This window comes from Vombatus ursinus, unplaced genomic scaffold (assembly GCF_900497805.2).
Source record: "Vombatus ursinus unplaced genomic scaffold, bare-nosed wombat genome assembly UNPS02014935.1, whole genome shotgun sequence".
Taxonomy (NCBI): Eukaryota; Metazoa; Chordata; class Mammalia; order Diprotodontia; family Vombatidae; genus Vombatus; species Vombatus ursinus.
The window spans coordinates 6,937,671-6,964,606 of record NW_020954713.1 but is presented as its reverse complement, the minus strand read 5'-3'; the positions used below and the strand labels follow the sequence as shown (position 1 = coordinate 6,964,606).

The following is a 26,936-nucleotide window of genomic DNA, read 5'->3' as shown; positions in this document are numbered from 1 at the left end:
CTTTCACAACTGTGACTAATATGGAAATATGTTTTATACGATTACACACATATAACCTATATGAAATTGCTTACCATTTCAGAAGAGGGGAGCGAGAAAGGGAGAAAAATTTGAAACTCAAAATCTTATAAAAATGAATGCTAAAAATTGTCTTTATAAAGAATTGGGAAAAAATAAAATACTACTTTAAAAAAAGTAATTAATTCTATGTATTTTTTCAGAAGATTATCAGTTGTAAAACACAGAAACTTACTTCCATCTGGATTTGGTGCTGAGAGGATGATGCTGTGATTTTTTTTTACTTCTTCAACAATCTGTGCTATTTTGGATATATTATTTCTAATCTCTTCAACCTGGAAAAAGGGAGATTGGTAAATTAAAATTTATTGTGAATTTTTACATGCAGTATTTCAGAAAATAAATTTCCAAGTGAACCTGAGAAATAAAAGGCTAAATGAGAGCCATTTTCTCACTTTCCTTATTGATGATCTTTGATTTAAAATTAAAAAGAGAAATGTCAGCACATTTAATCTTTTCTCTTCTGGCTAAGGCAACATCAGTGACAAGCACAAATTATTTATGGCATTTCACAACTTGGGATGAAATATGACTTATAGTGGAGGATCAGATAATAATAATAATAATAATAATAATGATAATAGCTAGCACTTACAGAGCTCCTACTATGTTCCAGGCACTGTGCTAAGCACTTTACAAATATTATCATATTTGATCCTCACAACAACCCTGGAAGGGAAGTGTATTATCCCCATTTTACAGATGGGGAAACTGAGGCAAACAGCCTTTTTTTTTTTTTTTTTTTAAAGTAACATGCCCAGAGTCAGACAGCTAGTAAGCGTCAGGGGCCAAACTGGAACTCAAGTCTTCCTGACTCCAAGCTCAGAAGTCACCTCGCTGCCTACATATAGTATTATTGCCCTTATAGTTCAAGGAGGAAACTAATCATTTCAATCAAATATATTATACTATGACCATCAGTACCGATAAGTGGATTAAGGTATGTATTTACTAAACATTCTCCCAGAGGCCCAAATCAGTTTCAATGTATCCAGACATAATTTATTCAATATTAAGTGTGGGCCAAATTGAGAACAGTCAATGGTAATTGTATCACTGACAAAGCACTATCGACTTTCACTGCTTCCAAGTATTAGGGTCTTGACAATCGACAATATTACCCATTTCACAGGAATAATTTAACTTATTTACATTAATATTCACATAGCATGGTTTCTAGTCTGGCACCGTGTCGTAAGATGGCTTGTTCTGATCAGTGCCTTTACTTAGTAGCTTCCTCTATTTAAAGGAGGAATCAGTTTCACTTCCCAAAGTCATGTGATGGAGAATATTCAAATATGCAGTTCTGCTTATTTTCGATAACAATAATTTCCTACACTAAAGTCCTACTTCAATGCCTAAGCTACGTTCTCGAAGGGTGTATCAGCAGAGAGGAGCTGTGGCCAGGGCCAACAAAATGAAGATGCTTTGGCTGTAAGTCTAGTCAAAAGTGATGGTCTCATCGTCTGAAGATCAGCCCAGCTAAATTCAGAAAGGCAATCAACGGAAATCTGGTGTCTACACAATGGCCATTTTTTTAGACCATAGGAACTCAAGAAGATCATTTCCTAAGGTCACAGGATCATATATTTTAAAACTGGAAAGAATCCACCTTGAGGGTTGAGTCCAAGACCCATTTTATACATGAGAAAATTGAAGCCCAGAGAAACAAAGTGAGTTAGTTGTCTAAGGCCACAGGATTCAAGACTCAAGACTGAGAGCCAATAAGGATTGCAGGAGTCATATAAATTTTATATCAGAAGAAACTGAAGCCCAGGGGGCTGAAGGGCCTGGCTAAGACAACTCAGGTAGAGTCAGGATTCGAACCCTGGTCCTCAGATTCCAAATCAAATGCTCTTCCCACTGCCCCATGCTATCTCTCTACCACCATCACTATGGGGAAGTAAAACCAATGAGGAGTAATTTGTATTCTTATCTGTCTCAAGGGTCACTGTTACTTTTTTAAAAATCACTAAGTGGCTTAGGTGCTGAGCTTCCCTCTGTGTGCCTCTCCACATTGGTTTCTAGACAGGAGACAACCATTCTACCCCAGAACCTGTTCTGAAAGCCGAGGTTGTTAGCTATTCCAACAGTTTACACTCCACTGGAAAAAACCTCAAGAATCCAAGGCTAAGAAGAGACTACAAGGTCAGCAAGAAAGGACTCTGATATCCATCGGTGGAGAAAGCACTCACGTGGATGAAATCACAGATCTTTAGGCCTTGACAATATTCTAATTTTATACAGTTTGTGGCATTTCTGTACTCCTTCATTTATTAATAGTGTATACTAATTTTATTATTCACATAAAAGCAAATTAAATACAAATACTTTCCAAAAATTTACATTTTAAAACAAAGGTTTACATAAAAATGATAGTTTTGAGTCATTGTATACACAAGCTTATATGGACATTGCCATCCTCAGCAACTCACAGGCAAAAGGAAATGCAATTGTAAGCTTGCATCAGAGGAAGCATTAACAAAATTTTCTATTAACTCTGCCTGTCACTAGCATATGCAGCAATAACCAGCTGCAGGCCTAAGAATTCCATATCAACACCCTCAGAATGACTGCAGTGCAACCAGACACCATTTACTCACATTCATTATTAACAAGAGAAAGATTCTTTGCCAATCCCATTACAAATTATATTCACTAAAACTGGGTTTCTTTCAAATCACAACTTTCTCTTTCACAGTATGCTACACTATTTTTAAAACCTAAAAGACATTTTCATAGAATGGACATCTACCATAGCAAATATCTCCTCTACATTAATCCCAGTGGTGATTTGTTTAAAAAGAGCAGTCAATTTAGTTCACAATCAAATTAGAATAAAAGTTCACTTTATAAAGCTAGCTACTGTTAAACTAACAATTTCATAGTCTAGGAATAATCTGCTTTTATTTTTTTATTCTTCACACTGATGGCAAGGATCTATTTCCAAAAAAGACTCCAACTAAACAGCATTCAATGAATTAATGCATCTTCTCACTGAAATACGACAGCAAAGCTTAATGCTAGATAAGGTGGTTCTTTTCAAGAAATATATTTTAAAACAAACAAGTGGGGTCAGCCACTTAAAGATTTACAGACAACAGGAGCAAAGCCCAACATACTAATGACACCTTACAAAGGAGATACAAGAGACTTACTATTAGATTACTAATAGGTACCAATAAAGCAGTAAAAGAAAACAGTGCACTGTGGAAGCCAGCTACAAGAGGGAAATCAGGAAATCAAATACTTTCTAGTCCATTTTAATTTCAAATTAAGTCATCTAATTTTTGTATCTTTAAATCCTTAACTTAATTTCCTGTTCTCTTCATTATGCAAAAATAGCAACTACATGGTTGAAATGAAATGGTCTTAGGAACTTAATATGTAATTAAATTCACATATATTAGGAAATGTATATACCGTGGAAAATCGGTACCTCTGGTGTCGATAATGTATCTGGAATGCGTATATCCAAGAATACAGTAATGGGAGTAACCATAATTCAATGTATTCCAATATAGTATGATTCTTTCAAAAAAAAGTCTCATTAGTCCTTCACATATGATTAAAACTAGCATTTTTAAAAAATGAAGCTTCCAGAAAAAAGGAAAATCAAGTTGATACATCCCTCCTTGATATTCAATGAAGCTAAGTTAGTTGCTTAAAGGTTGAATTTCAAAAGATGGAAACAGTATGTCTGATCAAACATTATTTAGCTTGAGTGATGTAAAAACAGTAAAATCTATATTTTCTCCCTATATTAACTATTATAATACTACTTCTGATTTCAGAAATTTTCATTCAAATAGCAACTTGCCAAAATCCTATATTCTCTGCACCTAAGAACTGCACACTTAGAAAAACTGATCTACTTGAACATGTTCCCAAATTGTCTGTCCCTTTAAGCATCTTACCTGGTGGAAGAAATCATCCATGAAATGGTCCTTCTCAACGACAACAGTTGTTTCTCCATCTTCATTACTCTTACACTGAAAGGGGGGAAAAGTGTTTAAAAGGTCAGACACATACTAGGACATGCATCAGCTCAGGAAACAAAACCACAGTTTGTAAAAGTACTTTGCTTATTTAATTTATTTGAACCCCAAAATGTAACCAACTGGCAACTTGTTAGAGAGGAAGCAGGTATAGTGGACAGATCACTGACCTGGGAGTCAGGAAGCCCTGAGATCAAACCTGGCCTCAGACACTTCGAAGCTGTGTAACCTTAGGCAAATTATTTTACTTCTATAGGTCTCAGTTTCCTCATCTTTAAAATAAAGGAGTTTGACTCTCTGGAAGGTTCCTGCTACTTGAACCTCTCATAATTTAATTTTGCAGCCCTCTGATCTCCACTTTACAGCTGGCTGGGGGAAGGGGGCACGAGGGGCGAGGAATTCAAGGAACTGTATCAGCTGAATAGTTTGGAAGCATTAATTTTATCTACATAAACCAGCTCATGTTTCTTTTGTCTTCAGGTGTCCAAAATAAATATAACTCTGTCTCCTCTTCTCTCTAGAGATATCAATAATGATATATACCATCAGCTAACTTTTCTATAAAACAGGTTTTTTTAAAGCCACTTTCTCAAACATCAACTAAAATTGAGTAAATTTTTCTTAGGGATTACTTCTCATCACACTAAAAACTGAAATCATGTCTTTGGTGATAAACAACAAAACCAAGCTATTAGGAAGCAAAATTAAGGGAATAATAATGAATTTCTAGGTATGAACCAGCAACAGACTTTAACAACTGATACTTTTAAAGGAATATGGGGCAAATTTTCATTATAACCAACACTTATTTATTAAATTCTTATTGTGTACAAAACACTGTGCTAAATGTTAGGGAATACAAAAACAGAAATAAGATACTCAGAACCTATTATCTCTCCTTCTATACACTCTCTCCCACTTACCTTCTCTAATACTGTCAAGGGCACCTCCAGACCCTCAGGCTCCCAATCTAGGAGTCATCCTGGACACACACTGTCTTTCACCCCCCCATATCCAAGCTGTTGTCAAGGTCTGTCGATTTTACCTTTGTAATATGTCTTGAATACATCCCTCTTCTCCTCTGCCAAACCCCCTGGTGCTGGCCCCCATCACCTCACATCTAGATTACTGCAATAGCTGCTGATGGGTCTGCCTGCCTCAAGCCTCTCTCCACTCCAATCCATCCTCCATTCAGCTATTAAGTGATGTTCCTAAAAAAAAACAGGTCTGACCATATCATACTCCTACTTAATATTAACTCCTATGGGTTCCTTATTGCCTCGAGGAGCAAATACAAATGTTCTGTTTGACATTCAAAGCCCTTCATAGCCCAGCCCCCTCCTACTTTTCCAGTCTTCTTACATCTTACTCCCTGATACGTTCTCTTCCATCCGGTGACACTGGCCTCCCGGCTGTTCCATAAACAAGACACCATTTTCTCCAGCTGTCTTCCATGCCGGAAATGCATTTCCTTCTTTAACCCCATCTACTAACTTCTTTGGCTTTCTTCAAGTTCCAACTAAAATCCCACCTTTTTTTTTTTAAGGCAATTGGGGTTAAGTGACTTGCCCAGGGTCACACAGCTAGTAAGTGTCGAGTGTTTGGTCTGAGGCCGCATTTGAACTCAGGTCCTCCAGACTTCAAGGCCAGTGCTCTATCTACTGTGCCACCTAGCTGCCTCCAAAATCTCACCTTCTACATGAAGCCTTCCTCAACCCTTCTTACTTCCTGTGCCTTATCTCTCTCAATTATTTCCTATTTATCCTGTATACAGCTTGCTTTATAAAAATCTGCTTGCACGTTGTCTCCCTGTTAGATTACAAGCTCCTTGAGGGCAGGAACTGTCTTGTGCTTCTTTTTGTATCCCCAACACTTTACATGGCACCTGGCACATAGAAGGAATTAATATTTAATGATTGATTGATTGATTGTGTTGGCCTACAAGAAATCAGAGAATCTCAAAGTTGGAAGAGACTTCAGAGGTCATTAAGTCCAACCCAAACTGAAACTCTTGTTCCCCTCTATGCCAAAGTTGGAGCAGTCATCCAGCCTTTGCTTAAAGACTTCAAGTGAGGGAGAATTCATTTACATTCTACCTGGGATAGCAATCTGATTATTCAATTCAATCGAACAAGAATGTATCAACTGGGGAGGAGGGCAGTGGAGATAGGGCAGGACAGGCTTCCTGTGAAGACGTCACAATGGAGTGGAGCACTGAAGAAAGCCAAGGAGTTTATGAGGCAGAGGAAAGCATGAAGTCCAACCTGTGTGGAGGTGAGCTACCAAGCTGGGAGCTGGAGTGTGGTTTCTGGGGTACAAGAAGAAGGCCAGCATGGCTAGAACTTCAGACTGCTGAAGGAGAGCAACAGGTCCTAAGCCGAGAAAGGCAGGATCACAGTTTTAAAGATGGAGTAACGGGAGTGTACATAATTGTTAGCCACCATCCTCTGGCACTCTCTCCTCCTTTGAAGTTCTCTCCATTAAACTCTCCCACCCTTTCCCAATTACGGTAGCTGTTGAGTACCAGTGGCTAAGTCACTTTCCTTCCTTTCTGAAGAAGTTCATCACCTGGCTCACCATCGGCTTCTTCTTCTACTGAAACTCCTATCCTTAACCTAGCTGCCCCTTACAGGGATGGTCACACCCTCAACCCCATTATTACCCACATGTTTCTTTTCCTCCAACAAAAATTCCCATATTTGTCTATTCCAGCTCTTCACCCTCATCATGACCACTAATGCCTCTACCAGTCAGTACTTTCTCAGGACATTACCCCAGCTCTGATCTCATCTCAAGCCCATGCTGTCCTCTACTATCAAATCCTTTACCCCCTTACCTCACTGCCAACTTCAACCCTAGATGACTGCCACCATCCACCTTTACTGCTCCTAGGCCTTCGAAACCCTCTTCTCTTCCAAACTTCTCTATTTCAGTCCTTAAGAACCATGCCTTAAACCCAAATCACTGGCTCTGCTGATTGGCCAACAACAGGCCCCAGTCCAAACTCATTTGGTCATTGTTTGGGCCCTGAAGGCTCAGAGTATATGTAAGTAGCAATTGTTTCCATTTGGCTAGAAACCCTGAGGGTCTTCCCCTGCAGATTGATTCCTCCCTCACCAACTAGGTAAAAGAGGCCATTCTTTGCCTCATTTCTTACCTAGTCATTAATCACCTGAGTGGACATTACTCCAGTCAGACTGAGACCTGGGAAAGACCTTAACTTAAAAAGACCAAGGTCTCCCACTACATCCTGGGACATCTCCAGTGGTCCTGATCTGTATCTGGCCACTGGACCCAGATGGCTCCAGAGAAGAGAGTGAGGCTAATGACTCTGCACAGCCCTCCCTCAGTTAAATCTAATTCACTTGCAAGTCATGGCATCACCTTCCTGGTGTCATGGTCTTCTTTGAGAACAAAGGACAAATAACATTTCAGTCAAGAGCCCCTTCCAGGCTCCTAGGTTTATATAGCCTCAACTTTATCCTCAATTTCTCATTCTCCCTCAATCTTACTTGATTATCCATCAATTGCCAAATCCTGTCCTTTTTCTATCTCCACAGTTTCTTTTGCATGCAGCCCCCTGGTCTCCACTCACACAATCACCATATTAATTAAGGACCTCATCACATCTCATCTAGTCTATAATCAGTTTCACTGCCTCAAGTATGGGACCACTCTAGTATATCTCACACAAAGCTGCCACAATCATTTTCCTTAAGCACAGATCTGACTATGTCACTCCCCTACTCAATCAACTCCAGTGACTCCCTATTGCCTCTAGGATCAAATATAAATTCCCTTTCTTTACCGTTTGAAACCCTTCACAAAGTAGCTCCAAGCATTTTTTTTTCTGCCCTCACTCTTCTTCCCACACTCTTTGAAGACCCAGCTCCACTGATCTTGTCTCTCCCTCACACACAGCACTCCCATCTCCTGTCTCTGAGGCTCTGCACTGACATCTCCACCTCAGAGAACCCTTCTTTCTTTCAGGCACATTTCCAGCACCACTTACCTAGGGAAGCTTTCCAGATCCCCACAACTGCTGGGTCCTGCCTCTCTATCTGCTTTGTTTTAAGAGGCCATCTAATCCAGCCTCCTCATTTACAGAAGAAGAAACTGAGGACCAGAAAGGTGATGTGTTGTCCCCAAAGTCTCAAAGGCATTAAGGGACAAAAGCAGCAATTGACTCTGGAGCCTCAACTTCCAAAATTCCTGTTCTTTGGACTGTACAGCTCTACTGCATGACAAGAAAAGTTTTTAAGGCCAAACTGATAAGTTTTTATTCAATCCTGGAGGCAAGAGGGAGCCACTGAAATATATTAAGCAAGAGGGGTCCCACGGTTAGATCTGTACTTTAGGAATATCAATTTGGCAGCTTTTTGGAAGATAAGAAACATCCAAGACAGCCAAAAAGTGATAAGGTCAACTGAAGAGAAATATATATCACAGTACAGCAAGGACACAACCATAACATAACAAGACAGGGGAAAAAATAAGGTGCTAAGCAGAAATTACTATTAGACTATTAAAAGTCACATGATAAAAAAAAAAGTCCATGACAATGTCCACTGGTTACAGCATTAAAACCGGGTAATAAAAAGTGAAGCTATTGGAAAATAGGTGCTGTAGGGAAATGTTCTCAATTCTTTCCTCTAGAGACTAGGGAAGACTGGCTGGCTTGAAGCTGATCCTGTGAAAGCTTAAGTGGTGATGTGTTCTAAACTTTCCACCAATACCTCTGGTAATCCGAAGGACAAGGAATCTAGAATGACCTTGGCTGGTCTCAATTAGAGGGCACTATGCAGTGCCCCATTCACTGATTGATTTAAGGAAACAGGACAAAATAGGGAAATAACCTTTGATTTCACCATCAACTATAAGAAAGGTATATGAAGAAAGAACTGCTGCATTCATCTTACTCTCAACTTGAGCTACATCATTTTGACCATGTTTGAAAGACTTATCTTCTCATTGTTTTCAAACACTCTCCTTTACAGCCTAGTGAAACCATACTTAATGAGAAACTTGTCTGAGCAAATTAGCTCAGCTACTTAAAGGAAAAGCTAAAGGAATAGGGTCCTTTAGCTGTACCTAGGAGAAAAAAAAGGCACCTTAAATGTTCTTCTGTCTTTAAATAGATGAAGGATGTTTATACCAATACTGAGTGACTGACTGTTCAAAACAACTTTTTTATCAAGATGATGAAACCCTATAGCATGGGAAACCATGGGAGACTATCTGGATCTCTCCTTCACCCTTATTTGTACAAGTCATTCCCTCCCATTAGATAGTAAGCTCCCTCATAGAAATGGTCACTTTTCATGTTTTTATTAGCACTGAGCACTCTGGAAATACACAGCAGAAACTTAAGAACTATTTGGTGAGCTAAAATGAAATGGCATGGTTTCTTTCCATCTATGACAATGGCCAAGGAGAGACTAAATAATTCCACGTACTAGAATGTTTCAATGACTAAAAGAGGGCCTAGAACAAGAGACCTCTGAAAGGTTTACCAGAACTTTCTGATTCTATATATTAGGATGACACTATTTACCCACTAGCAGTCAAAGGGACATCCAGTTGGATGGTGAGGAGTTACACTGATCCATTAGCATTCTTATCTGATCCCCCTGTTGAATTTCTGAGGTTTGCTTGTTCGTTTGGGTTGTTCTGTATGGGGCGAGGGGCGGGAGAGTTAGGGGGGATTCTCCCATCATGTGAAACAAACTACTCAAACACCATTTTAGGAAGGACCCCCAACCATGCTTCACATGTAAACTCTCTCTGTAGACTCCTTTCCTTCTCTTCACCTGCCACCATATCTCTTCCCATTTCCCCTTCCCCAGAAACCTCTACCCTTAGTACTGCTTTCATTATTGATGGCTTCCTTACCCAAGACCCTAGCTATGCTTCTTCTCACACTCACACACACACACACACACACACACACACACACACACTGTCTCTCTCCCCAGCTCTCCTTTATCTGTTGTCTTCCCCTATTACAATGTAAAGGGTAAAGACTATCTGGAGGGCAGACAGAGGCTGTCTTGTTTTATTTGTAGGCCTGCAATTTGCAAGGCATCTGGCTCGTAGTGCTCAATAAACGCTTCACCTATCTTTACAGTGAATGAAGCCTAACCATGCTAACTTATTGAACTAAATGGTTAATACAAGTTTCCTTTTAGTTTCATATCACATACATGATACAGTGTGATCAACAAATTAGAAATCATAAGAACTGAGTCTTATCACCAGCAACACTATCATTTACTAGCTATCTCTGACACTAGACAGTTTACTTAACTTTTTAGAACCCTAGCTTCCCCATCTGTCAAATGAGACTAAACTTCCCCATCAACCTATAAGGTGGTTGTAAAAATAAAAAAAAAAGATATTTGAAAGCACTTAGTAAGTTATAAAGCATTTCACAAATGATAGATGTGCCAACAGCACAAGTAGCTTTTAAAAGAAACTACAATAGTCTAAAGACTGCTCCTTCCTTGGGCCTTTCAATGATGCCCCCCCCTTCTGTTGAGGACATCCCGATCTCGCCGGTCAGCCAAAGCCGCAACCTCGGAGTCTTCTCTACTCTTCCCATTCCCCCCGCCACCAATGTTCAAATCTCATTGATTCTCCTGACACCCCATCGCTAACCTCCATCCTCTTCTCTCTACCTATATATACAATGAAGTCCTTATTCAGGGCCCCACCACTTCTACACAAGAGCTTTGGATTTGGTTCCCTGCCTCCAGTCTCTCTCCTCTCCAATCTATCCTCCATCCAGTTGCCAAACAGCTCTTCCTAAAGCACAGATGCTTTCCTAAGGCACATGCCATTCCTCTATTCAAAAGGCTTCAGTGGCTCCTTCTTGCCCCAAGGATAAAACATATCTAGGTCCAGTGCCACTCCAGCTTGACTGCACATGACTCCTCTTTATGCATTCTATGTTCCTCCAAACTGGCCTCCTTGTATTCCTTGTTCACAACATTCCATATCCCTTCTCAGAACCTTTGTACAAGGCATCCCATATGCCTGGGAACAAACTCCACTCCTCTGAATTTCTAGCTTCCTTCAAGGCTCTTCTCCACTGTTACCTCCCACATGAGGCATATCCTAATTCCCACTCCCCACCCCAGCTGCCATAGTCTTCCTCCCACTTTTGCTAATATTACTTGCATACTACATCTATGTGCAATTGGAACATCTAGGGACACGCTGTTCCTTCTGCCTCTAATAGACTGTAAGCTCCCAGAGAAGCCAGGCAGGCAGTTCCATTTTTGTCTCTGTATCCCAAGAGCCTAGCTAAATACCTGGCACTTTTTTTTTTTTTGTCCAGACCTAAGACTTTATCAGTGTAAGCAATTCCCTTTGATGAAGGTCCCTCTATCAATGCACATATTCTATAATTTACAGTCTTAGAAAGTTGCCTGGGGTACCAGAGTTTGTTAAGTACTTGTCCAGGGTCATACAAATGGGACTTGGAAGTCAGGCTTCCTGACTCTGAAGACAACCCTCTATCCAGTACAGTTGCCTGCCCACCTCCTTAATAAATATTAGTGTAAAGCACACAGAAGATGCAGGTTCTGGTCTAAATTCTAAGCTCATGTTTGTGAACAAGGCTAAGTCTGTTAATATCACTTAATGTTATCAGAGTGGTATAGAATAAAGCCCTCCCTAGTCCAGAACTTCACATTTTAGTAAGGGCATTGATAAAGTAGAGCAAGAGTATTCAGGGGGAAACAACCAGGATAGGGAAGGATCTTGATACATGTCATATAAGGCTCAGCTGAAGGAACTGAGGATGTTTAACCAAAAGGAAAAAAGATTTAGAGGGTACTTGCAGTGTGGGACAGTGCAATGATCTTGGGCCCTGGAGTCAAGAGGTCCTGAGTTCAAAATCTGCTTCTGACATGTACTACTTGTGTCACCCTGGTCAAGTCATTTAACCTGAATTCTGTCATCAGTAAAATGAGAATACACTATTTACTCCATTAAGCACGAGAAAGGGACTTTGTATCTGTTTCCCACACCCAGAATTCTCTTCTCTTCAACGTCTCCTGGCTTCCCTCAAGTTGTAGCTAAAGTCCCACCTTCTGTGAGAAGCCTTTCCCAATCTTCTCTCTGTTGATTATCACCAGTTTATCCTGTCTATAGGTTTTTTGGACATGGTTGTTTTCATGTTGCCTCCCTCACTAATCTGTGCACTCCTTGAGGGGAGAGGCTTTTATAGCTCCAGGGCTCAGCACATTACTTGGCACATAGGAAGCACTTAATAAATGCTTATTCGCTATTGAGGTCCATTCTTCCCATTCCAGATAAAACTGGACACAAGTTAAGCAAAATAAAGAGCTGTTGATTCTATTCCGAACCAGCCAAGCTCATTCTAGGGCTTCACTTTCCCCTCTTCCTATGTGATATGAAAGCTTTTGGGGCTTAGGACAAATTCAAACTATTCCAGAAAGCCTCTTCCCTGTCTACTCCACTCTATGCTGATGTCTCCCTTCTTAGAATTCCTAGGGTACTTACTGCACACACCACTCCTTTCCGCCCTCACTAGACTAGGCTGTATACAAGAGTCTCTGTTTCACATGTTTGTATTTTGTCCCCCTGACTTCCCATTGGACAGGGATTGTGACTTTCGTAACTTCTCGATGTCCTCATTGCTTGCTACAGTGCTCTGCATGGACCTGTTTGGTGGAACCAGCGTATCCTCTCCTTGTCTTTGAAATTTGCATTATTTCAGGATTCCTCCACCAAAGCCCTACTTTAAGGATTCATCACAGCATGGAGATCCTCAGTTCTCTGAGGCCATGCCAGCTGGGCAAAGGTTTTACCAAGCATATAGAGCAGCTTAAGAAGGCTCATTAATGGAAGACCACCCAGAAGATGCTTCATTTCGTTTTGTTACAGCAGGTCCTGAAACCATTTGTTAAAGCAGGCAGGAGTTGTGATCTGAGTAGGTAGAAGGCCTACCCACTTCAATGAAATTTCAGATTTTTTGGAGTATTCTAGAAGCGTTTCATGATAAATCAATGGTTAAATGACTAAACTGCAAATAAAGAGTTACTGTTTCTCCACTTGTAATCAATGAAAAGCCACAAGACGGGAAGATATCAATTAACAAGTACTTATTATTTACCTATTATGTACAAGACACTATGCTAGGTATTGGAAATGATGATGATTAATGAAGAAAAAGAAGAGGAAGAAGAAGAAAAGAAGAAGTAAGGACAAGGCCTAGAGGAAAGACGTGAGTCTGAATCTTTGACTCTTATTAGCTGTGTGACCAAAGTCAAGCCACTCAATGCTTCAGTTTTCCCATCTAAAAAATAGGAACGATAGGAATTAAATGAGATAATTATGTGAAGTGGGGCAGCTAGCTGGTGCAGTGGATAGAGAGCAGGGCCTGAAGTTGAAGAAGATTCATCTTCCTGAGTTCAAATCTAGCCTCAGGCACCTTCTAGCTATGTGACCCTGGACAAGTCCCTTAACCCTATCTGTCTCGGTTTCCTCATCTGTAAAATGAGTTGAGAAGGGCACCAGTATCCTTGCCAAGAAAACCCCAAACGGGGTCACGAAGAGTCAGATACAACTGAAACAACACAACAATATGTGAAATGCTTTATAAATCTTAAAGTGTTATATAAATGTTGTTATTATTACTGCATAAGAATAAACATGTATGAACAAAAGTATACATACATCATATATGAATGAATTAAATGACATTTTTAAATGCTCAGGCTGTTCCAGACACTGTGCTAAGTGCAAGGAATAAAAATACAAAAAAATAAGACAGCCCCTGCCTTGAAGGAGTTCATATTCTAATATTCTCATAGGGAACGACACCACACAGAGGAAGTGGTAACCAGAGAGGGGAATTTTGGCCTGGGAAGTCACAGGGGTGGTGAATGGCGTCATACAGTAACTGACTGAAATGTCTCCACCAGTAATGGTGGTATGAATCCCAGAACCTGAGATGGAAAGTTAGGTAGGAAAAGCATCTGTTTGGGGGTGACAAGACATGAAAGTGGCCAAAGAGCAGCATAAGGGATCTGGGTCAGGCTTGATGTTATGAATTCTAATCAGTCAGAAGCAAGCCAGGGCCCTGGAGCCAGAACTGAGTGCATGTCAAGGTGCAGCAGCAGCATGGCATAAAGGTGGCCAATAAATATAATTTTCAAGGAGGAAAGAGGGATCAGGAAAGATCCCATGGAGAAAGTAAAGCCTGAGCTGAAATGTGACGGAAACCTGGGCTTCTAAGAGGTAGAATGAGGAGTGACTCCATTCCAGGCATGAGTGACAGCCTGTACAAAAGCCCGGAGACTGTAGATGGGAGTGTTGTTTCTGAGGAACAGCATGTTCCTCCAGTATGACTGGAAAGGGAGGAACATATAAGCCTGGGAAGGGTTCGAGCCAGAAGATGAAAAAGCAAGGTTTGTATTTGACACTGGAGGTACTACGAAGCCACTGGAATGTGATGAGTAGTGGAGTGACGTGATCAGACCTGAGGCTCAGGAAGGTCAGTTCATGGACTGGAAAAGGAAGAGGCTTAGGCAGGAAGACCAGTTACAAGCTTACTACAGGTGTACAGGGTCTGAAAGGTGATAAGGGACTAAATCAGGAGGGTGACCAAATGAGGGGAAGAGACCAATGTGAGTAAGACTGTCCAGGCAGAATCAACAAAACATGGTACCTGAATGGCTATGTGGGGCAAGGAAGAGGGAAGATTTGAGAACAACTCTTAACTTCTGAATATGGGTATCTGGAAAGAGAGTGATGGTCTCAGTAGAAACAGGGATGTCTAGAAGAGAAGTGGGGCTAGAGAAAAAGTGGAGTTTGATGTGTCTACAATGCATTCAGTTCAAAAGCTCCCACAGAAAGTCGGTCCATCTACTAAACCCTCCACCCCCCTGTATACGGTATCTCCCCTACTTAGAACATGAGGTCTTTAAGAGCAGAGATTATCTAGGAGGCTTATTTGTATCCCTAACCCACAGTACATTGGAACACTATCTGCTTAACTAATACTTTTACATTCCATTCTGTTTTCGTCACCCCCAAACCCTCTAAAAAAAAAACTTAGTGAATAGGGAGTGGAGCTCAAGAGAAATACCAGAGCTGGATATATAGAGAATAACGATAATAGTAATATTAATAATAACTACTATTTAAATCATGTGTTAAGGATTGAAAAGTGCTTTACATATGTTATTTCATCTGATCTTCACAATAATCTTCTGTGGTAGGTGCTATTATCATTCCCATTTTACAGATGAGGAAACTGAGGCTAACAGCTTACTTTACTTATCCAGGATCACAAATAACAAGTATGTGAGGCAGGAAGCACCACCTAGCTTTAGGCATCATCTGCAAAGAGCCGCTATTTAACCTTGTGAGAATTGATGAAATAGCTAGCAGTAACCCTGGGGATAGACACTTCTACCTTACACGAAGTCATTCTGAATGCTCCTATTGCTCTATCCTCCAACCTGGATTGCCACAGGCTGTGCCTGCCCCAGTTTGGTCCCTGTGGCCAATGCCTTCTCTTCTTTACTCTAACCATTCCCTCCCAGCCCTCAGATCCTTCTGGAGATCCACCATCCACACCAAGTCTCCACAGCACAAATATTCTCCTTCTCCACACTTGGACTTTCCATCTCTCTGAGAACTGTAATCAAATCACCACTACCATTTTCTCATTAAAGTTTAATGTGTTAATGGACTGCTCTATTGCCCAACTTCCCATCTTTGTGACCCATGACTTCCCATACCATAATTCCATTTCCTGGCCACTGGTCCCCTAGATGTGTTGTCCTCTCCAACAGAATGCAAGCTTCTTGAGGGCTGACCTAAATTAAAGGTCAGCAAAAAAAGGCCTAGGCAAACTAAGAATTGTTTTCATATTTTTAAATAAAGTTTTGTTGTTTTTAAAAATATAACAATTATTCTCAGCTCGTGGGTCCTATAAAAACACGCAGTTTGTAGACTCCTGGTCTAGATTTTTTTATTTATATCCCCAGTACTTAGCACACATTCCAGCTCCGTGGCATAGTGGAAAGAGCCCTGGACTTGTGAGCCAAAAATACCTAAATTCAAATCTGCCCTTAGACAGTTACTGGCTATGTGGCCCTATGCAAGTCACTTAATCTCTGTTTTGTTCAGTTTTCTCATCTGTAAAATGAGGATAATAATGGCACCTCCCAAGGTTGATGTGAGGATCATAAATCACTTGGCACAGTGCCTGGCTTATAGTAAGTGCTAAATAAGTGTTGGAGGCAGCTAGTAGATACAGTGTCAGGCCTGGAATCAGGAAGACCCTAGTTAAAATCTGGCCTCAGATACTTACAAGCTGTGTGATCCTGGGCAAGTCACTTATCCTCTGTTTGCCTTAATCCACTAGAGAAGGAAATGGCAAATTACTCCAGTATCTTCAACAAGAAAACCCCATCATGAACAATAACAAAGTACCTACTATGGCCAAACATTATGCTAAACACTGGGAGTACAAAGAAAATGCAAAAAAGACAGTCCCTGCCCTGAAGAAGTTAACAGTCCAATGGAGGTAACTACAAGTTAACAAATATGTACAAACAAGCTATGTTGTTGTTATTCAGTTGTGTCTGACTCTTCATGACCCCATTTGGGGTTTTCTTGAAGAAAGATACCAGGGTAGTTTGCCATTTCCTTCTCACTTTACAGATGAGGAAAATGAGGCAAACTGAGTTAAGTGACTTGCCCAGGGTCACACAGCTAGTACGTGTTTGAGGTCAAATCTGAGCTCAGAAAGGGGAATCTATCTGACTCTAGGCTCAGTACTCTATCCACTGTTGTCACTTAGCTGCCCACAAACAAGCTATACACAAGATAAAATTGAAATAACTGACAAAGGAAACACACTAGAATTAAGGGGGGGGGGCGCCTTGCTTTTAGTCAGAGCTAAAAACTGAGCCAGGACTTGAAGTGCTAAATCTAGTGGGGTTTTTTTTTTCCATTAAATCATACTGTTGCCAAGACACATGCACATTAATTTAACAAATTTAGAAAGAAAAAAGAAATCCCTGCTTCCCAATTAGTCAAGAGTATTTTGTTATCTATTATTAAATCACAAGTGTAAATACATTTTTTACAATGTTTTCTCTTTTTCCTTTCATTAAATTCTTTACTCTTGAACCTGTAATGGAAAATTTAAAAGTATGATGTATGAAACAACCCCTAAGTCTCCTAAGAATTAAAAACAAGTATTACACACAGGGTAATGGAGAAGTACATAGTAGGTGTGAGCAGGCTGCCACACATAACCAGAAGAGAAACACCAAAGAATGGGGCATCAAAGATGGATTGCCTAAGAATAACATAAGGATTGCATAAGAATAAGAAAAGATGGGCCAATCATGTGGTAAGAGCAAGGGATGAGAGGTCGATGTCTGCCAGGCTCCACTGGTACCCGGTACTACCACGGCATCAGGACAAAATATGGGAGAACATTCATTTGGTGGACTCCCAGTAGTGACCTTTAAGGACATTAATGGCCTATGATCTCTGAAGCTAAAGAATTCTTTGGAAGTGATTAGCTCAAAGACTCATATATGAATATTGAGCATGTAAACATGATGGATTTTTAAAAGGATTATAATAGTACTATAAAAAACTTAAATGAGTTTTCATTGATTTTAGAACACTCCCTGACACAGGCATTCCCAAACTGCTGTTATATGCTGATGTATTTTTTTTTAATGCATAAAATCTCTCAATTTTTTGGTTCTCTAAATACCTACATCTCACAAGACAGGCTTGTGGTTTTAAAACAATAGGATTATCAAGTGGAAATTTATTTCCCAGAGGTTAAGTTCTGGGTATTCCCTTCTAAAGAAAGGATGAAATAAAGGAAGACAAACAACCCAGGACATGTTTATGCATGCTAAAGATACCTGTATTACAGTCAACAAGACAAGAGAAACTCCAGTAGAGACCCCTTTGGGATTCCCTCATTCGATGGTAAACAAAACTGTGCCAAGGTAGAATTAGCAGCCAGAATACTGCAACCTTGAAGGAAATCTGAAACAATCCTTTAAAGTTTATCTTTTCAAGTAAAATAGTTTCAATGACACATTAAGAAAAAATCTTTTATTTAAAAAAAACTTTTCAAAACATTTCCAAATCTTAATGTATGTTTAATTTCATCTGAAACCTGGACTTTAAAAGATTATGGGGCATTTTTCCTCTTATTTTGAATTGTATTTATACTAGCCTGGAACATTTAGCAATCCACAGACCTGAATTTCATCCTACAAATGCAAAATAACTTTCACCATTTCCTCAGGCTTAATGGAGCAGTGAGCATCACACATTTATTCGGTGTGATCAGCAAGACTTCATCTTTTATAGCAAGAAAAGCAAATATACTGGCAACAATTATCTTCTAGGATGAAAAGCTTAAGATTCACATCCTTACAGATATTTATTTCACTATTTTTCCCATAGTTTAATCTTAATCCTAAATGCCTGTTTGATCAAAAGATTTAGAAAATGAACATTAAGAGACTTTTTTTTTTAAGAGTTTCATACAAACCATTGCCAAGTCTGTTCTCAAAAGACTTTTTGGTTTGGTAGAATCTTCAACAGCTGGTTACTCCCCTTATATACTTCAGGAATCCAATTACTACCTTCAGACCACTGTGAGGCGATGAAGGTGGAGTGTGATGAAGGACTAATATCACACTCCCCACATTCAACTACCCATAACATCACTGAAATAATTTCTCTATTGTACAATAACCAAATGTTAATGTAAGAAAGTAATAATAACAAAATATTTGGTCTAAATTACAAATACAAATTCAAAACAGTGCTGAAGATTAACTTTCCAACCTAGAACACAATTTATAAGAATTGTAGAATTCTATGAAACTAATCAGTCTCACAAAAATGAAATGATGTAAAAAGAATTCTCTCTCTCCCCACACCCCATATAGTAGGGTGTGAAGCTACTTACTGATGTAGCCAAACGAACTGTCCTCCTAAAGAGTTAAACACATGTGCTTTGGGGAAATGAAAGCTTTTCAAACTCAGCAATCACAATATCAATGTTAGGGTTATACTTTTGCTTTTCTATGTCTCAATAGAGGGCTGACTTTTCAATCACATTAACAAAGAAACCTCTAACACAGTCAGATCTTGAGCTCTCCAAGATTATAGAGAAAGGTGAAGAGCAGATTCTTGTCAAATTGAGAAGTGGACATTAAAAGGACAAGTCAAATCTACATTGAATAAAGTATTACTGCTATGTACAAAGACATTAAGCAAATTAATTCTCATGTTTTCACATGAGTTTAACAGGAAACTTTTTTCTCAGCAGACATCGTTCAAATATTTCAACATTAACGTCTAAATGAGAGGAAGCATGGTAATGTACAGAAAGCTAGTCTGAGCCTTGAAGAATGGAGTTCAAGTCTTGCCCAGATAACACTTGTTATCTGTTTGACCCTAGGAAAGTCACTTAACTTTTCTTTGCCACCCAGCCCAAGATTATAAACTGCAGAGCAGTTTACCACTGGCACTGGCAGATGTTTCCTCCACAGGAGCTCCCTATCTAATGGGATCATGAGTGTGGTTCAAAACCAAACAAAAAACCCACTAATGCCAAAACCTAAAGTTTATATGTCTCTTTTTCTACAATCATATGCATTTTGTTATTATTGATAGCAGGCACAAAGGCTTATTTTTGTTGTTTAGTTGTTTTTCAGTCGTGTCTGACTCTTTGTGACCCTATCTGGGGTTTTCTTGGAAAAGCTACTGGAGAGGCTTGCCATTTCCTTCTCCAGCTCATTTTACAGATGAGAAAACTAAGGCAAACAGGGGTAAGTGACTTGCCCAGGGTAACACAGCTAGTAAGTGTCTAAGGCTGGATTTGAACTCAGGAAGATGAGTCTTCCTAATCCCAGGCCCACTCTATCCACTTCCCTACCTTGCTGCCCCTAAAAACATATTTAATGGCCTAAATTTGCCCTTAAACTTTGCCTAAGGAAAAACACCAGATATTCAGGGGGACTGAAAAGCCGTCCTCCCTCCCATCCAGAAGGATATATGCAGCATATAGGTCTGTATATCTATACCTATATCCATCTGTATACATCCAAAATAACTCCCAGGGAAAGTATTTAAAAGCAAAAAAGACATGAGGACTGGATCGATTTAAAGTTACCTCTCAATCTATTATAATTTATTTTCTTTTATTCCCTATAATGGATTAAGTGACTGTTTTTTGCTACAATAGCCATAACTAACTTTTTCAGTGTCAATGAAGAATGTCTTCTATATCATAAGTTCATGAAACCCAACAGATAACAATTCACCATGGCTAGCAGAGGATACTTCACAAACATTTCATAAATGTTAATTAGCTGACTATGGGAGAGTCAAGATAGTTTATAATTGAGAAAGGGAAAAAGGAAAGATGCTTCCTTATCAAGGAACTCAGTCTAGCATAGGAAATATCTCTAGTGTCTCCTAAACTCTTCTTGGGGATGCAGATAATTCTTATATATGATTGCCTAACAAGTCTCCTAGAAACAAACCATTTAAGAAATTCTCCTTTCTCTATTCCACTAATGTGAATTTATGTATCTACCAGTTTTATCTGTATTAGCAAGGAAAAAAAGAAAAAAAGGAAGGATAACAAAAAGGATAATCCTAGGAAGAGAATCCTAGGAAGACTTGCATGAACTGGTGCAGAGTAAAGTGAGCAGAATCAAGGCAAAAATTCTTACTCTTTTAACACTGGGGAAAAAAAAACAAACAATTTTGAAAGACTTAAGAACTGTGATCAATGCAGTGGTCAACCATAACTGCAAGGGAATGAGGTTAAAGACAGAGAGGAAGGACTCAAAATGCAGACACACAGTCTTGGACATACGAGTAATGGTGAACTCTGTTTTGCTTGCCTATGCCAATTTGTTACAATGGTTTGGGGTTGTTGATTTTTTTCCCTCCAGGTAGGAGTAAGGTGGAAGGGAGAGAAAATAAATGCTTGCTAATTGAAAAAAAATAAACATAACTTAAAAAATAAAAGTAAAAAATTTTTAAAGAAAAATGTTAATACTTGGAAAGTCCTTTTAAAATAGAAATGCTGTATTAATGTTAAGTATTATTTGTGTAAGTTTAACAAAAAGCATATGACCACCAAGTATTTTCTCAATGACTTTAAGAAACTCGTTTTAATGCATTTTTTCATAAAATTATTCCTATTTTCAACTTGCCACTTTTCCCTCACCAAAAAAAAAAAATGGTTGTAGTCAATATCATTTACTGAATTCCTACTACACACAGAATACTATACTGGTTGCTATAGGAGGATGATGAATAAGTACCCAGACCCAGTTCTCAAGAAGGAGGCATGTATATAATGTATATCATCACATTCTGGTACTTTTACCAAACAGTTTATCAACAATTGCAAAGTGATTCTGAACAGCAAAGTGTATCTGTGCTTAAGCATGGATAGACCAGGTAGGAAGAACTTGCTCCAGCCCAGGCTCTTCCCTGAAACCTTTGGCAGCTACTGCACCCTTCTCTGAACTCTTTATTGCTGCTCCCCCCTCTTTCACATGTATTTGACCTGCTCCCCGTACTTATCTGTACTGTTTTTCCCACTGCACTACTAGCCTGAGAGCAGAGACCCTGGTACATTTTTTTTGTGGTCTGTAAAGAGAATTTATGAGGGTTCAGAGGCCCTGTAATCCAGACACTGGGGTGCAATTAATTCATATCCCAAACCTGTCTACAGATTCACAAAATACCAAGCTACATACTGTAAATCCAAATAAAATATAAATTAATAGAGTTAAAGCTTGGAAGAAGCCTTAGGGATAATCTAGTCCAACCCTCTCACCTGATGAGGGAGGAAACTAGGGGTCATAAAGAAGTGACATGCTCAATGTCACAGGCACTAATTCAGGTCCTTGGATTTCAAATCGAGGGTCTCAATTTAGGTTTTAAAAGTGGAACATGTCTTAAGAGAGTTACCTATAGGATTTAAGGGTACTCCTCCCAACCTGTTTTATAACTAAAATCAGATTACCTATGGCTGGAAAAATATCAAAGCCAATTTGTCAAACCCCTACCTGCTGTGCACCAGAACCCATCATGTCACAAGGCAGTCCAATTCATTTTTGGATAACTCTGATGACACACAGATCCACAGATAATCTAGACAGGACTATCTATGTCATCTAGTCTAAGGCTTCCATTTTACAGACAAAGAAACTGAGGCCTAGTTACACTGGTAGTAAGCATCAGACTTTCAATCCTTGTCTCTATTGATTCTATTCAGTTAACAAGCATTTATGAAGCACCTACTACACGTCAGGCACTATGGACACACACACAAAGGCAAAAAGAGTCCCTTCGCTCAAGGAGCTCACAGTCTAATATGAAGGAGACAACATATAAATCACTACAAAACAACTATAAATCACCATACAAGTCCTACAGAGTGGACGGAGGCTCACCTCGGAGAGAAGGGGGGGAAGGGTGAGGAGGGCTGGGGCACCACCTAAGTGACTAGGTCCATAGGGGCCCTACAAAGTAGATGGAGGGCCATCTTAGAGAGAAAAGGGCCAACAGGGGGTGGGGAGAACATCTAGGTGACCAGGTCCATAAGGGCCTCTCAGAGGAAAGGGGGAGGGGCACTCCTTTCATGGGGTGGGGGGGGGGAAGAAAGCATCTAAGTGACCAGGTCCATAGGGGCCTCTCAGAGGGAAAGGGGAGGGCAGAGGGGCGCTCCCTCCATGGGGGGGCATCTAAGTGACCAGGTCAACAAAGTCCCTACAGAGAGGACGGAGGGCGATGGCAGGGGGTGGGCACTCGCAGGGAGGGGATGGGGCTGCAGCCCGGCGGGGCGGAGCCTGCCCCTCTAACGGACCGGGCCAGACGCGAGCCCGCCCAGGGCTGCCTCCCGGCCCACTCGCCGCTGCCCACCCCAGGACACTCCTCTCGCTTATCGGGGCCAGCAGAACGGGGCGCCGGGCGGGCTCCAGATGTGCCGGGGCCTGGCCGACGGGTCATCGCAGCTCCGCGCGCCCCACGGGGGACCCCACCAGGCCGGCTCCTCCGGGGGGGGGGGGGCCCCGCCCCCCCCCCCCCCCCCCCGGGCGCTCCTCCCCTTCTCTCTCCCCTCCCCCCAGCCCAGGCAATGTCGGGCCCACCCGAGCCGGACCCCCTCCCGCTCACCGCTGTCAGGTCCGGCAGCCGGTCCCTCATCACGCCCCGGGCCGCTCTCCCGGGGCCGCCTAGCTCCGCTCTGCTCCTCCGCTCCCTCCCCGACGCCCGCAGCCCGCAGCCCCCGCCCCGGCCCCCGATGCCACGGCAACCACCGCCAGCAAGCTCTGCGCATGCCCGGCCGCCCCGCCGGCTGTCCCCACCCCAAACAAACCGTGGCCGAGCCTGCCTGAGGGCTGCAAGCCCCGGGGGCGGGGGCGGGACTGGGGCCAGGCCCAGGCAGATGTGCCCCCGTGGGCCTCGGGCGTCCGGGAGGGGGGGGCGGGGCTAGGTTCATGCCCCTTGAGGGGAAGGCAACTTCTTTGTTGTCTTTGAGAGAAGTGCAGTGCATAGGGCAGGCGCTGGATAATTAACGTGTGTGGACTACTGTAAAGACTGGCCCTGTAATGTCTGCAGTGTAGGGAACTCCCAGATGTGTAAACTCCTTTCACCTTCCCCAGAATTTATATTCTTAACTGGAAAAAAGGAAAGGAAGGAAATAAGCACTTAAAACGCCTACTACGTGCCAAGCACTGTGCTAAGCGCTTTACAAATATTATATGATTTAGTCCTCAGAACAACCCCTGGAGGGAAGTGCTATTATAATCCCCATTTTATAGCCTAAGGAAACTGAGACAGACAAGGTCAAAGGACTTGTTCAGGGTCACACAGATAATGAAAGTCTGAGGTCAAATTTGCTCTCATGTGTTCCTGACTCCAGACACTTAAGGACCTAGATGCCTACATGGTTGCCACCCTAGACAGGTTAAATCACTTGTGCAGGGTCACACAGGGTACTAAAGGTGAGACTTGGATTCACATCTTCCCGACTCCACAGCTAGCTCTCGATGTCCTTCACTACACCATACACATATACACACATATAAAAACACTTGTGTATGTATATGATGGATGTATGTATATAAGTTCCTATGTATATATGAATATAGATGTATGTATGTATTGAACTCCATGAGGGAAAGGAACTGTGTCATTTTTGTTTGAAGACCTACCTGGGCTTGACTTATTCCCTATAAGGTTACAGGCAAATCACAGGGCTTCAGTTTCCTCATCTGTAAAATAAGAGTACTATTACAGGATTGCTAATATTACTTCCCACCCGAAATTTTATAAAAGTACTTGGTAAACCTTGAAAGGACAGGGCAGGGGGAAGAGTGAAAATTACTCATCCTACCAGGTCATAAATTTCATGAGAACAGGCAGTACATTGTATTCAAACATATTATGTCTCCTAGGCTGCCCTGTGATTGAGGTCCCACATCTGACACATATTGGTTCTAAGTCACTTAACCATTCAGTATTATAGAAAGCTAATTCAATTCAATAAACATGTATTGAGCCCCTACTGTGGGCCAGGCACTGTGCTAAGCAGTGAACCATAAGTTACAGAAGAGTTGCTGACCTACATTGCTAGAAGGAGTTTCCTCACTCTCAAGGTTACCTTCATCAATAAAATCACAGATCCTATCCATAAGAAAAACTAACAGTTTAGGAATGTTGAAGATGCATTTTTTTCCCACAAGTTTCAATTCAATTAAATAAATATAATAATACCTATAATATTCAAGGAATATAGTGGGGTTACAAATATGAAAACTAATATAGTCTCTGACTTCAGAAAGTATACAGTCTATTGGGAAGATGCTTGAATAGGAAACATATCTGATGATGGCTGAACTCTGAAAATTAGTTGGGTTACTAACACTGTATTCAATTCAATACACATCTGTCTATTAAGAACCTATGACATATAAGGTATTATATTCAGACTGCAGATGTAAAGATGAAATAAGATAAAACCCTTGTCCTCAAAGAGTTTATAGATTAATATGAAAGATAACACATTTATAGCACCTGGAGCACCCCATCACTGATGCCCCAAAAAAGCTACCCCAAATTATGACTCATGAGCTATATGATTATTTTTTACCAGCTAGCCAGAAAGCATATATAGTTCTAAACAGAAGATATTTAACAGCAGAGCAAATAAAGTTGATAATGTAATAAATCTTCCCACATACACATTACGAAGGAATACATTGTCCCATATGTTACCACACCAAAATTGGGGGAAGGTAGAAACCTGGAGAATGTATGTCACAAGGATCATAGGAAACATGTGTGGCCAAGAAACACACATGAAGTGGTACAGTCCAGAAACCTATGTGGAAAGGTTCACATATACAAAGCACACAGCTGGGAACATGTGGACAGGGCATATATATGGCTAAGGCAATTTATACCTCAGATGCTGCCAGGCAACTGACATTTTCTAGTGTCACATCTCTACATTCTTAGAGGTTTCTTGTATCTACTGGGAGTCAAAAAGTCAATGAGCTTCTATCTGTTACCATCTCCTGTACTTCAGGCCTTTAGATACATATGCTAGATTCTCTGTTTCCATGGGTTAACATGTAATAACTAGAAAGCCTCTCCATGCCCAGAGTAAGATGACAGTTTTTTAATCCATAGCCAAAGCTATGTTCCACCACATCTACCTAAAGGCTACTAAGAAAAACTAGACAGAGGGCAGCTAGGTGGTGCAGTGGATAGAACACTGACCCTGGATTCAGGAGGACCTGAGTTCAAATTCAGCCTTAGACATATAACAGTTACTAGCTGTGTCACCCTGGGCAAGTCACTTAAGCCCATTGCCTAGCCAAAAAAAAAAAAAAAAAAAAAAGAAAAGAAAAGAAAAGAAAAGCTAGACAGAGTATGCCCAGTGAGCTTGTAAGCAATCATCCTCTTGTCCTATGCTGTACCTGTATCTACAACAATTCTCTCTCTGTCTCTTAAATAGTTGAATTCATATGAGTATATGATGGGACTCTACCATATGAGATAAAATTTAAAAGGAAGGCTAATGACAGATTATGAAAATTCTCTAGTGGTAGGAACAGGATTATTTTATTTCATAGTATCAAAAACTTATGCTATGACATTAGTGATCATCTGATTGAACTCTTTCATTTTACTGGTCAGTTTGGAATTTTTAGGGAAGGGAAAGAAAAGAAGGGAATTTAAAATAGAAATAAATTCAATGCACCTTTAACTTATTAAAATGACAATATCATAAAGACATTGGGAGCATTTCTAGAAAAAAAGCATTTAATGATCATACTTGTTTTTCTAATTATATAAATAATACTTAACTTAGTACAGCTCTTCTATTTTTCCAAGGACTTTACAAGTATTATGTTATCTCATTTTACTTGATAATATAAATGGGCATATATATGTATGTATATACATATATACATATACATATACAGGGAATATTGGTAGATCCATAAAATCACATTAGTGTATTAAAGATAGGAGAATTTATTTCTCAAATTGTTTGACTGTTGAGAGAAACAGAGGCCCAGAGAAATCAAGTGACTTACCCTTTTCTATTTCCCATACTTACACGCAGGCAGTAAAGGGCAGAACTGGTATTCAAAGTTAAGTCCTCAGAATCCAAACCCATTTCTCTTTTCATTTCACCATAGATTTGTACAACACAATACTACAAACATTCATCAAAATATTTGTATTCTACTGTACGATATAGTAAGTGATAGACAAGGGAATTCACTG

The 26,936-nt window shown here is 40.4% G+C and overlaps 1 protein-coding gene across 2 annotated transcripts in view; it reads right to left on the bottom strand.

Annotated features, from left to right (window-relative positions):
• The window catches only part of STX2 (syntaxin 2), a 45,517-nt gene extending 22,122 nt beyond the window's left edge, over positions 1–23,395 (bottom strand). For both annotated transcript variants that reach the window (XM_027844210.1, XM_027844208.1), the window contains exons 1-3: positions 23,310–23,395; positions 3,996–4,070; positions 254–353 (exon numbers count right to left, since the gene is read on the bottom strand). In XM_027844210.1, the coding sequence (XP_027700011.1) occupies positions 254–353; positions 3,996–4,070; positions 23,310–23,339 (205 nt within the window). In that variant the 5' untranslated portion in view covers positions 23,340–23,395. The remainder of the gene's footprint in view (positions 1–253; positions 354–3,995; positions 4,071–23,309) is intronic.
• Positions 23,396–26,936: the final 3,541 nt, after the last annotated feature.